Source organism: Arvicanthis niloticus, chromosome 1 (assembly GCF_011762505.2).
Source record: "Arvicanthis niloticus isolate mArvNil1 chromosome 1, mArvNil1.pat.X, whole genome shotgun sequence".
NCBI classification, from domain to species: Eukaryota; Metazoa; Chordata; class Mammalia; order Rodentia; family Muridae; genus Arvicanthis; species Arvicanthis niloticus.
In genome coordinates, this window is record NC_047658.1 from 121,415,760 (window position 1) to 121,430,001 (window position 14,242).

The 14,242-nt window shown below is 34.9% G+C and overlaps 1 protein-coding gene across 1 annotated transcript; it reads left to right on the plus strand.

Moving 5' to 3' along the window:
• Positions 1 to 4,912: 4,912 nt before the first annotated feature.
• On the plus strand, positions 4,913 to 11,065 carry LOC117717207 (olfactory receptor 5B3-like). The gene is made up of 5 exons (XM_076918142.1): positions 4,913 to 5,044; positions 5,131 to 5,957; positions 7,592 to 7,684; positions 8,000 to 8,087; positions 9,247 to 11,065. Exon 5 carries the CDS (start codon positions 9,275 to 9,277, stop codon positions 10,196 to 10,198), a length of 924 nt encoding a protein of 307 aa, XP_076774257.1. The 5' UTR covers positions 4,913 to 5,044; positions 5,131 to 5,957; positions 7,592 to 7,684; positions 8,000 to 8,087; positions 9,247 to 9,274; the 3' UTR covers positions 10,199 to 11,065.
• The last annotated feature ends 3,177 nt before the right edge of the window (positions 11,066 to 14,242 follow it).

Below are 14,242 nucleotides of genomic sequence, written 5' to 3' on the forward strand. Positions count from 1 at the left end.
GATTTCTTAGCTCTGGGTGTCTGGTTATAATTATTTTATAAGTTATAGATAGGTTGCTGTTTTAAGGTTTTAAAGGCTAATTTGGAAATGGTCATAATTTTGGACTAGAAAAAAACTAAATAGAGAACTTAGACTTGGGGATTTCTATCTTTCCATTCTTCTTTACCCTTTCTTTCTTAGGTAAAGGGGGGTTGAAAAGAAAAAAAGGAGATAGAGTAATATTTAAAAAATTAGATATATGGAGATAGAATACTAAATTTACTCTTTTTTATTTTTTTGTTTTTTTATTGGATATTTTATTTATACTTCAGATGCCATCTCCTTTCCCCATTCCCCCCTTAGAAAACCCCTATTCCATGCCCCCTTTTCCTTTTTGCACTTATACATTTTTTAAAAAATGTTAATCAAAGGCTTTATAAGTTTGGTAATGCTCAATCAGAAGTGTAACCTACTACCCAACCTAGATAAACCAAGTATCTTTGACTGGTTGAGATACGTGAACATAGGCCTCCCTGTCTCCCACCTCTTTCTCTCTCTCATCACCTAGCTTCTCCTCTCCTTCTTCTCCTCCTCTCCTTACTCCTTCTTTTCCTCTCAGTACTCCTTTCACCTTAGCTCCTCCTACATATCACCCTTCCTGATAAAATAAAACTTTTCTCTCAAAATACAATTAGAGCAAAATTATGCCAATTTGTACCAGTGAGGTATAAGATAGTCCTAATATCCAGTCCATCATTTTTTTGACTAACCAGAACCTCTGTCATCTATCCTAACTAAAACACTTAGTTCTGAACCTGGCTTTTTCCTTGGCATTAGAATGAATGTCACCTGAAGACCATCCACTCAAATCTTTTCTCTCAAGGTAATTAGCCGGATTGGCTATGAAGTTATAAGTTTTCAACCCCGTCAGAAATCCAGAATGACTGAGTTAACTATAATTGTTGGAAGCACAAAGCATAGCTTCTAAAACTTAGCCAATTTATAGAGACCGCTGAACACCTGGACACTCCCTTTACTACAAAACATTGGAGCATCTGTTCTTCCGCCTTCTGGCCCAGGATCATCTAACAGACCTTAGTGCTGCAGAATTATTAAGGGCTAATTACTCTGTCTAGGCAGATATAATCAGTAGAATATTCTGCAAGTGTGTCCTTTTCTGGACAGTAATTTGTCTGTAGATGGAAAAAGGCAATTCTTGTCTAGTGGCTGCCTCACCACAACTGGAGTTACTCCAAAGATGCTCAATTTCTTCTTAGAATTCAATATAGGAAGCTGTCAGGAGCAGACAGGTCTCTAAACAAAATGAACATTAATACAGAAATGTTTGTCACATCAATTCTGTGGACTTCTGACTTTTTGAAAACCAGCTATCCATGTAAGGTAATCTGGACTGTTGTCTGTTAACTCCACTCAGCTATTTCTAAATAAAACATAGAAAACACCCTAACAATAAACTCAAAGCCATGAATTTGCTATAGTCCCTTAACTCACAGGCTAACCATCTCAAATCTGTTTAAAAAGTTAAAGAAGGACTGGGTCTAAGCCTTGTATTCCTAAATGTGTTATACTGGTACAATGCCTATGAGAGTAACAATATTCATCTCACTTTTATATCAATAAGAAGCTCATACCAATGAAAACCTTAAAATTTGTAATCAAATTAAATTGGTGCCATTTAAGAAATTATAACTTCATCTTGATAATAATTGTACAGATTTTTACTAATAGGTTATGGCTATGCAATAAATCCTAGCTAATCCCCTCTATTCCCACAAAACCACTACTTTTCCCTAGAAAGACAGCCCAACATTTACCATCTTACTCCCCAAGCCCAGGAAATAGGGGCGCTGACTCTTCATTAGCTTCTTCAAGCTGATTATGGGCATTGAGATATCAGAAGAGGGGTGGGAGGAAGAGTAAATTGATAAGCCTCTGATGCTGTGTCTTCACTGCATCCAGATGGAATTCCAGGATCTCAGAGGTTTGAGCAGGTCTGCCCAGCTTGCTTGATGAGTAGATACACCGAGGCTGATCATTCTGCAATATACAATTCTGAAAACAATAAAAAAGGGGAAAAAAGAAAAGTGGTTAGAATTAAATTTACTCTTAAACAAAACATTTTATAGCTACAATTTTACGTTGATAGAAACCTTTTTTGATGCAGAATTGAAGGTATATTTTCTTATGTTGATACAAGATTTATTTATAGATACAGATTTAAGGTTTTCATTGGTATAAATGCTTGTATATTGATAAAAAATTTAAAATTATTTTTGTTACCCTTAGATAATAATTTCGTCTATGCAACTCTTTTTTTTTTTTATTACTTTACTCAAAAACTTAAGCACATAAATGCACTTTCTAAGGGGAAAACATTCAGTGATCCCCATTTGTTTCTCCATTTCTAATACTGGACATGAGAGAGTCAGAGTGTTTTTAGCCCAGTAAGTAAGTAAGTAAATCCACAAAGGGTAAATAAAACACAAGTAAATAAAATAAAACAAGTAAGAAAAGAGAAATAGCAAAAAAAAAATGAACAAAAGGGAAAATAGAACAGTAAAAGAGAAAACAGTGAGAACAAACAATTAAAGAAAAACCCCAAACAAAAACCAAACCAAAACCAGAACTCACCTCATAAAATAATAATGACAAAAAGAAAAAAGTGAAATGAAAAGAAAAGAACATGGTCAACAAAAGGAGTAGTGAGACTTTTGCTTTCGCAAGATCCTTGCCAGTTTTATTAAGCTACAGCTGTCTTTCTCAAGGTTCTGGGAGTCATAACTGTGAAATGCAGTGCCTCCTCTGGAAGCTCTTATGGGTGGGGAAGTATATAACCTTGAGGTACTTTCTCCAAGTGTAAGACTGATTTCCTGTCATAAAGTTGCTTCTGTCATGGCATCCTTAGTCTACTTCATCTTCTAGCCTGTGTATGCAACTCTTTTAAGAATATAAGGCTAAACCTAGTCCTTCTAATAGCTGCTATTATAAAATATTTAGTGTGATTAAGTAATACAAATTGAAAGTCAGTAAATTCATGGTAATATTAGATTCTGATTTATTACAATAAAATGTTCTCAGTATTATTTAAATAGTAAATAGCTAAGAGTAGTCAAGGTTTACCAGTTCATATATACTATATATAGATTGTCTTAAAAAACATCAGAGATCCACAGCATATGATATTTAAAATCATTGCATTATTAATGATCTTTTAACTAGGAGACATGTCTACTCCTGACATTATCCCTATCCCACCTTAAAGAAGATATTGAACATCCTTACCTCCATTTGGTCTCACTTCATTTCTGGCCCACTAGCCACTGGATAAGAAATTTCATTCAGCAGACAGTTATTGTCCAGAAAAGGACACATGGATGTGGGATGGTCAATTGCTAAATTCTGTCAAGACAAGATAAGCTAGTCCTTCATAATTCCTACTTCATTTAAGGTCTGTCAGGTGGTTCAGCTTTACTACCTCTCCTTTCTGTCCACCACATACTTTCACAATATAGTTTACACTGGGACCAGGCCACATGACTTACAGGTCTCTGGGTGTCTTCCTCTGCACATGCAATGTGTCCTCAGACATTACTGTGTGCCATGGGAACAGGTGGGTCTCTGAATATTCTCTGCCTGCTCATACCCTGTCACTTGGCAGTGGGCAGCACAGTAATGCAAATATTGTCTTTGCCAAATCATTTGATTCACTCAGTAAAATTTATTTTCAGGACAAGTTCATTTCTATAACTCCACATATTCTAAGTGAACACACCAGGATAAGGATCTGTCTTCAATAGATAATATAAAGAGTCCAAGATATGCACATGAAGAGGAAAACAACATATCCTATAACTTCCTAGCTACAAAATATCTTCAAAATACATAAAAGACTTAAATAAAAACCACAAAGTATTAAAATATTAGAGGAAAAAAAGAAGAGATGCTTGAAGACATTGCATTTCAATAGTGGAGTATTTTTCCTTTGTTTTGCTAAATACCCCACAGAAAGCATAAACAAAACCAGAAAAACAAAAGAAAAAACTTAATTTTCTAAATGTAGAAAGGCAAAAAATAGTCTACAGAATAAAAAGTAAAATTTACAATATAGTAAAAGTAGACAAATTTTGTATCTAAAATGGGTTTAATTTCTAGAATATAAAAACAGCTACAGACTCAATAGTAAATAATTAATACACAGGGACAGGTGAGATGTCTTAGTGGTCAAAGGAGCTTGTTCAAATTTTGGGACCCACATGCAGGAAGGAGGGAACTGATTTCTGTAAATTATTTTCAGAACACTAACACCATAAATAAGTAAATGATTACAAAAATAACACAAGAATATAATAAAAACTTAAAAAATAATTGGTGTCAATAAAAATAAGTAGGCATTTCTGAAAAATATTTTGTAGACAGTACATAATGGACAACTCATAAATGAATGAGCAATGATCATTAGACATTTTAGGAAGTTGCAATTAGATAAGAACAAGAAGCTGAGATGTGCTATTGCCAAAAAGGTTACTGTAGATAGAAATAATGTATTATGTTTTTGAAATGGCTTTTAAAAATAAAATGGAAAGGCTAGAAGGAAGGATTCTGAAAGTTATTTTTATTGCAAATAAATATTACTTGAGAAGTTAGACATTCATAAACAAATATGAACATTTTACAGTACCAATTATGTATAGAAACATTGCCTGATACCTTATTAATATGAATTTTTCATTTTTGTTTACCCATTAGTCAAGAAATTTAACTTCTAGAACAGAAACAAGATTGATCCCCAAGGTCAGTTAATTACCTTTTCACTACAAACACAGTAGAACTTCAACTACACTCTTGGGGACTCTCCAGAGCTCTCTGAGACTCTATAATTTTCACTATACCATATGCACTAGTCTCTGAATCCCAACATAATACAGGAGGGAGCCACTGTATTCCATTCTGTAGTAGACACTATTTACTTTATGGGTGGCAGTCATTGTTAACACATATAGGTCTTTGGACTGTCCTGAAGATTAGCTATGAGCCTTCAATAAAGGTGAGAAAAATGCTCAAAGATAAAAATCACATTGATTCACTTTTATCTAGCAAACTCTTCATGGTTTTTTTTTTTTTTTTTTACAGATTCCTGTGTTTTGTATACAGACATAACTTGTGAACTGTAGGAGAGAAGTCTTGCCTTGATTTTCTGTAGTATGCATTCCTAGTAAGGGTGGGTCACTCTTCCAAGGAAAGAAGAAGAATGCATGGTGAATTCAGAACTTGGTCTCTGTGCAAGTTCTGCTCCCCACTTGTTTAGCTGCAAATGCTGTCCATTCCTTAAGATCTAAGAAATTACATGATAATTTCAATTTTTTTAAATATTGTAAAAAACATTCAATTTGAAAGAGTTACAAATTCCACTCAACAATGAGCCTGATCTCACAGAGTAACATTTGTAATGTGGTTGAGAATGTATTGATTTATTACTAACCCTTCATCGGTATACATAAAGATTGTCTTCTGGGTTTATGTCCTTTCTCATTGGGTCTATCTCCAATTAAACTGAACATATAATAAAGTTACACCAACCAAATTATATTCTATATTTTTTCTGAGAATAATAAATTATTATATTGAATCATCAAATTTCCTGCAGGGTTTTGACATTTATACCTTGACTTCACATCTTAAAACTAGTTTTCGAAGAATAGACTTTTGCCTTTAAACTGTTTTAGCCATCAAAACTATTATTAAACAATAGTTTTCAAATAACTCATAGTAGGTACACACAGCCCATTTATTTTATGTGAACTATACTTCTCACTAATATGCTTATGAAAGATAAGGAGCCAATTTTTTAGTAGGGAAATATTTTATGCATAATTGTCACTCCAACATCTTAAAAACCTACTATGTGATATTTCACAAATCCTCTTCCAACATCATTCTCTTGTTTTTCTACAAAAAAGGTAGGAATGATATTTGATTAGTTGATTCTACTTTACTCCATAATATCATTTGTAAATAACATAGCAAATGATGAAAGTTACCTTATGAGGTAATATTAGTCACTTAAATACTTTAAAGTATAGACATAATTAAAGTGCACTCAAGGAAATAATGAGAGTAAATAATAATTATTTAGAGTGGATATCCTTTCATATATTCCAAGTCAAACAAGGAAGTTTAAGTATCCTTAGACTATAATAACAGTATATGTTTGAGATAAACAAATCACACAACCTTCAAACTTGTTCTCCTTGATCTTTGTCCTTGCTGGGAGAAAATATCCTGAGAAAAAATAGAACTAAAATTTTAAGAAAAGCAAAGTGCTTTAGCTAAAAATAAGGATTACATTAATGACACTTTTGAAAATATTGGTCTATGTAGGACTGCATGACCAGCATTGATAGTCTTAGAATGAAAACTACCAGAGGATCATAAGAAGACACAGGCAATACCAGTGGCCCAACACACAAAGGGAAATTTGAAGAGTATTTTTATGACTGACTTAAGCTTTACCAGAATTAAAGCTTCTAGGCTAATATAACATAGTATTAACAACATGATGGATGGTAGTCACTAAGCCATGCTTAAAAGAGAGCATTTTATTGCCTGTGATAGGTTATTTTGTTTTTCAATAATGTTCCAAAGTAGACCTTATTACTGTCTTCATTTTCAGATGTCCATATTATGTTTAGGGGACTTAGATGGTTTCTAGGTAGTTAGTGGATGATTTGGTATATATCTATTCCAAGTACTTGAACTCTCTGTATTTTACTTAATGATATATCTTCATTCTAAACTGATTCTGAGGATGAGCATTCTCCCAATATACCTGTAAACTCAACAATAGTAGTAGTAATGGCAAAGTAGAAAAATACTAATTCAAGTTAAAGCCTCTTGTGACCTAATCACATCTTCATGCTAATGGATATCTTTATCCATCTGTTATCTCAAAACATGAGAATGTGTGTAGGAAAAAAAGTTAAGATATAATTCAGAGCTTATTACTTCATGTATAATCTTCTAGTATTCAGAAGAAACATTTCACAGGATATGAATTAATTTCTTAATTTATATTTGATGAGAACAGCAAAATAGCGTCCAAAAGGAAAATATCAAACAATGTGCCACTCACTTCACTGTGATTAAACAAAATAAAACAATCATTCATTATAATTATGTTAAATTACTTTGGACTGTTATCTTGCAATTGGTGAAAGGCTTACCAGAATCAAGATCAGAAACTGGTAATTATTTTATTAAAAACACAGAAAATTTATATCTATGTGGTGAACAATTTGCTTGGATGTAATACTTTATCAAAGGCATGCTATTGACACAGAACACTTTGTCTCTATATTATCTTTTGGAATGTAAATACAATAGCATTAGTTTTACATAGCCCAGGAAAGTGAGCAGGTACTTAGACACATTAAAATAAACAATTTATCCCAATCTGTGGGTTGCCATTTTGTTCTATTGACAGTATCCTTCACCTTTTCAATTTTATGGGGTCCTGTCTGTCAATTCTTGATCTTAGAACATAAGCCATTGGTGTTCTATTCAAAAAATTTTTCCTTGCGCCAATGTGTTCCAGGTTCTTTCCCACTTCCTCTTCTATTAGATTCATCCTATCTGGTTTTATTGTGGAGGCTCTTGATCTACTTGGACTTGACTTTTGTACAAGAAGGTAAGAATGGGTCAATTTGCATTTTTATACCAGTTGACCTCCAGTTGAACCAGCACCATTTGTTGAAAATGTTGCCTTTTTTTTTCTACTGGATGCTTTTGGCTCCTTTCTCAAAGATCAAGTGACCATAGGTGTGTGGGTACATTTCTGGGTCTTTGGTTCTATTCCATTTATCTACCTGTCTTTCTCCGTACCAATACCAAGCAGTTTTTATTGCTATTGCTCTGATCTTGATTTCAGGGATGAATTTTCCCCAAAAGGTTCTTTTATTGTTGAGAATGGTTTTTGATATCTTGGGTTCTTTTGTTATTCCAGATGAATTTGAGAATCGCTCTTTCTATTTCTGTAAAGAATTGAGTTGGAATTTTGATGAGGATTTCATTGAGTCTGTAGATTGCTTTAGGTAAGATGGCCATTTTTACTATGTTAATCTTGCCTATTCATAAGCATGGGAACTTCTGAGATCATCTTCAATTTCTTTCTTCAGCAACTTGAAGTTATTGTCATACAGATCTTTCACTTGCTTAGGTAGCATCACACAAAGATATTTTATGTTATTTGTGACTATTGTAAAGGGTATCTTTTCTCTAATTTCTTTATTATAATACTTTTTGGTTTTTTCCTTCCTTAAAATTAAATTATTTTTAATTTAATTATTACATTCCAAATGTTGCCCTCTCATTTCATGTTCCTCTTCCCAGAGTTCTTTACCACATTTCTTATCCCTTTGCTTCTGAGAAGGTGCTCCCACACACACCCACTCTCTCACCCACACCCTCTAGCATTCCCTTGGGATTTCAAGTCTCTACTAGACACTTTCTTTCCCTCTGAGGTGAGACAAGGCAGTACTCTGATATATATATATATATATATATATATATATATATATATATATATATATATATACTATAGGCCACAGGACAGTGCATACATGTTCTTTGGTTAGTTTCTTAGTCTCTGGGAGATCTGAGAGATCCAGATTAGTTAATGGAAGCATAGGGTTCCCTGACTTCTGTCCAAAGGTTGGGTGTATCTTCATTTGCCTAAGTCAGGTGCTGGTAGAGCCTCTCAGAGGACAACCGTGGTAGGCTCCTTTCTGTAAGCACAACATGGCATCAGTAAAAGTGTCAGAATTTGGTGCTTGCACATGGGATGGATCACGTTGGACCTGTCACTGGTCAGCCATTTCTTCAGTGTCTGCTCCATTTTTGTCCCTGCATTTCTTTTAGACAGGAACAATTTTAGGTCAAAAATTTTGAGGTAGGTGAGTGATCCCATCCCTCCACTTGGGGGCCTTGTCTCTCTACTGGTCTTAAAGATTTTTAAAATTTAATTATATGTCTACATGTGCTTTGTCTATATGTATTCCATTGTACGATTTATGCCTCATGTCTGAGCAGGCCAGAAGAGGGATTCAGACAGATTTTCTGAAACTGGACTACAGACAATTGTGAGCTGCCATGTAGGTGCTGGCTCATTTGTAATAGAGAGCCATGGCATATTGCCACTAAACAGTGTCTACAGCTCCTTATATTATTCTTTTTTATTTAACAAAAATTAAGGGCATCTCTTGATTAATTGATATTATTGATGGAGAACGTGACAGAAGTGGCATGGTTTGTCCTGCTGGGACTCAACAATGACCCAGGACTGCAGCTTCCCCTCTTCATCACCTTCTTTCTCATCTACACCATCACCATGGTGGGAAATCTTGGAATGATCCTGTTGATTGTCTTGGACTCTCGGCTCCACACTCCCATGTACATTTTCCTAAGTAACCTGTCCTTAGTGGACTTCTGTTACTCTTCAACAGTCACTCCAAAAGTCATGGCTGGATTCCTTACAGGAGACAAGGTCATGTCCTACAATGCTTGTGCCTCTCAGATATTCTTTTTTGCAACCTTTGCCAATGTGGAAAGCTACCTTTTGGTCTCAATGGCCTATGATCGCTATGCAGCAGTGTGTAAGCCCCTACATTATGCCACCACCATGACAACACGTGTGTGTGCATGTCTAGTCATTAGCTGTTATATCTGTGGTTTCCTGAATGCTTCTATCTATACTGCAAACGCATTAAGTCTCTCCTTCTATGAGTTAAACGTGGTTCATCATTTTTTCTGTGACATTCCAGCAGTTATGATTGTATCTTGTTCTGATAGACAGGTTAATGACCTGGTTCTAATTTCTATAGCCAGCTTCAATATCTTTTTTGCTCTTATACTCATCTTAATATCATACACGTTCATTTTTACTAACATATTAAAGATGCAATCAGCTGCAGGATATCGCAAAGCTCTCTCCACTTGTACTTCACACTTTATAGCTGTCTCCATTTTCTATGGGACACTAATATTCATGTACTTGCAGCCCAGCTCCAGTCACTCTATGGACACTGACAAAATTGCATCTGTGTTCTACACAATGGTCATCCCCATGTTGAACCCTCTTGTCTACAGTGTAAGGAACAAAGAGGTGAAGAATGCGTTCACAAAGATTTTATTGAGGTCAAAATAATGTTTAGAGCTTTTATTTTACCTTTTGAGGATGCAAAACACATGGATTTACTCATTTTACCTTAATTTTATACTGAATCACATTTTCCTACCCTACACTGAAGACAAGAATTTAAAGAAATGTCTTCTTTTTTTACAGTAGTGTGTTGGTTATCAAAAAGGTAAAATCTTGTTCAGAAGAGTAAAGCATGCAAGAAAATATCTGTAATAACTTTTGGTCAGCTTGTGAAAAAACCCAATTGACTATATTATCATATTCAATCCTTTTCCATATAATATTATTTTTCTGTGACATCAATACAAATCTATTCAAGCATGTATATTAAAAACCCATTTTAAAAAGATAAACATAATTTATATGAATGTACGTCAGAATTTTTGTAGTAAATTACAACATGGATTTGGTATATGTCTAAGTTTATTTTGAATTAATTGTGCTCATTTCATAGGGGTATCCAGATAGACATAGCAATCATTTTGTGCTTATTTAATAACTAGAATATGAGGTTGTGTTTAAAACTGATACTTGAAACAAGTGGACTCAATTAAAAAAATGTCAATACTTCTCACCCTCCTACTTATTAAGACTCACCTGGATAGACACAAAAGTCATGGAAAAAGAGCTATCTCTTTAAATGAGTGAGATTTATCACCCATCTCCTTCTCCCTTACCATCTTATTTTCTCGGTCTCCCAAACATACACTAATTACATTTTCCCTTCATCATTACCAGCTATTTGAGCTCAAGTGGAATCATTCAACTACTCTTCTTGGCTCTTCATTTTAAAAATGATTAAATATAAGTCTTCTATGTTCCTTAATCTTAAGAACTTATTGTAAAAATAAATCTGTGACAATTCAGAGATAATTCAGTGGGTAAATTGCTTGCTATACAAACATAAGTTTATGAGTTAGATCCCCAGAACCTATGTGAAATCTGGGCACAGTGTCATGTGTCTATAATCCTTGCACTACTACAGTCTCAAGTGACCACAAGTATGTGTCACCTTAATACAGAAACTACTCTATCAAAGACATGAAAATTGGTAACTGTTAATTACTCGTGGCAGAAATGTAGATTAATATAAGTACTTTGTGTACTCATAGAGACGTACTATACTATGATGCTGTGTAAATATTTAAAAGAAATTAAATCAGTTTGGAAAGAAGAGCAACAACAAACCATGGTACCCACACAGTCCCTGTAGTGATATTCACAATACACAGGGAATGCAATAAAAACCTAAATGTTCTCCCCTGATTGCAGAACAAACAGAATATAGTGCCAAAATGACATATATAACAAACACTAATGATCTGTAAAAATATCCATTATTTATAGCAACAATAATATACTAGGGATCATTAGGTTTAATTGGGACTGAGGAAAAATAGAACAGAGTAGAAGTATTAGCTAACCAGGAAGGAATGAGGAAAGGCAGTCCAGTGACCCATTCAACTTGAAATATATCTTGTGTTGCGGGGGTTGTGGGCAAGTGCACCAAGGCCTGACACTATTACTGATGCTATGATGTACTTACAGACATGAGCCTAGCATTGATGTCTACCCTGAGAGGGTATGCTGAGAGGCTGTACCAGCAGCTAACTGAGACAGATGCAGATACTAACACCCAATCACTGAACTGAAGATGGGAACCCCTATAGCTGAATTAGAGGAAGGACTAAAGAAGCTAAATGTGAGGTAATCCCATAAGAAAACCAGCAGTCTCAACTAATCTGGACCTCTGGGAACTCCCAAAGACTGAGCCACCAACCAGACATAGGCTGGTTGGAGTTCCCCAGAACATATATAGAAGATGGCTGCCTGGTCTGGCCTCACTGAGAGAAGATGGGCCTCATTCTCAAAAGACTTGAGGCCCCTGGAAAGGGGGATGCTTGGTGGGGGAGGGTGGGGGAGCACTCTCTAGGAGGCAATGGGGAGGAGGAATTAGATAAGGAACTGTGAAAGGGTGGACAGGGTGGGTCAACTGCTAGAATATAAATAAATGAAATACTTTTTATTTTATTTTTAGTATTTTAAAATGTTTATTTTATAAACATGAGCACACTGTAGCTATCTTCAGACACACCAGACAAGGACATCAGATTCCACTATAGATGTTTGTAAGCCACCATATGGTTGCTGGAAATTGAACTCAGGACCTTTGGAAGAGCAGTCAGTGCTCTTATCCACTAACACATCTTTCTAGCCCAATAAAATACTTTATATAAATACAGTACAATAAAATGTCACTTTATACCTATACTTTTTTTCATTTTTTTTGTGTTTTTAAATTTTAGATAGTATATATAATTACATCATTTATCCCTCACCTTTCCTCCACCTAAATTCTCCAATATACCCTTCCATACATTGTATCAAATTCATAGCCTGTTTATATCACTAATTGCTATTGATAGCAAAGAAGTACGCATATATATATTCCTAAATATAACCACAGCTTCTCATTGTTATGTTTTTCCGTCAGGAAATTTACTTCTCTTTTAGTTTTACTCAGTTGCCTATAGGACTTTGTGTAGCCTTGAAGCCTTATGGGTTTTTTTCCTCCACTTTGGCATATCCATTGGCCAGTCATGTTGGTAGGACTTTATTGGTAGAGTTTCTGATTTTACTAGGAGACGGAGTCTCATAGAAAAACTCCCTAATCTCTGGCTCTTACAGTGATTTCAAATTATCTTCAGCAATGTTCCATGAGACTTATGTGTATGAATATTTTGTAGATGTATCTATTGGGACTGGGCTTAATAAATTTGGGTTTTGATTGATTACAGATTTTTGTTTCCATTGGAGGAGAGTAATGACAAATAGCAGGATATAAATTATCTCATGTCAACAATAATTAGAGCAGAATATATTTATTAAAGAGAGAAGTGAGGAAGACATCTATAAGAAAGATGGGTAAAATAACACTAAGTCTGAAAGTAACAGGGCATCATTAATAGTATTGAAGATTGGTTCTTGGCTATGGGATGAGTCTCAATTCTGGCTAGTCATTGGTTAGCCATTCCTGGATCTCTGCTCTACCTTTGTTCCTAAACATTTTGTAAAAAGGTCATATTTTAGGTCTCAGGTTTTGTAAGTGGGTTGCTGTTTTTAATCCCTCTACTGGGAGTCCTGCCTGGCTATAAAAAGTAGCCACTTCAGCAACCATATTCCCCCACTGCTTAGAGATTTAACTATAGTTATCTCCATAGTCATTCTGGCTCTTCCCCTGTCCTAGTTCTATGGCACTGTTATGCCCAGATTACAAGATGCTCAAGAGATCACCAGAGACCACAACTCTGATGCAAGCATATGAGAGTATATTTGAGTTTAGATAATAGTTGGGCTAGGTGGATTATTGGTGCCTAACTTCTTGATTTCTTTATATATTTTGGATTTTAGATCTCTATTGGTTGTAGGGTCAGTGAAGATCTATTCACAATCTGTAGGGTGCCATTTTGTCCCATCAATGATTTCCTTTGACTTATTGAAGCTTTCAATTTCATGAGGTCCCATTGATTAATTGTTGATTTTAGTTCCAGACCCATTTGTGTTCTGTTCAGGAAGTTGTCTCCTGAACCATGAGTTCAAGGGAATTCATCACTATCTGTTCTATTACATTTAGTGTTTATTAGATTTAGTGCATCAGCTGACATATTCAGAAATTTTCACTTCACTCTGCCAACTGGCTCAAGTCCGAAGAAGCAGCAAGAAGTCTCTAGAACACCACCAGAAATATTTTGGTGTGTTTCTCTCTATGAAGTCATGACAAAGGATTACCAGTAAAAAAATGGTAATGTGTACCAATACCATCCAGTGTTATTCACTGTCTGTTGTGTTATATTTATATTTCTTCTAAATAGCATGTGCCCTTTCATGTGTCTGCTTTATCAAAACATCCTTTCACCTACATGTGGTTTAGGAAAACATTCTTTCACGTTTCTTCTTTATCAAAATATCCTTTCACCTGAGTCTGCATCAGAAACTACTTATTTCATGTATCTGCTTTAGCAAAGCATCCTTTCATCTGCATACCTTAGA

Bases quoted from the DNA above. Each gene is read 5' to 3' on its own strand.
- LOC117717207 (XM_076918142.1), top strand. From the start codon at position 9,275: ATGGAGAACGTGACAGAAGTGGCATGGTTTGTCCTGCTGGGACTCAAC.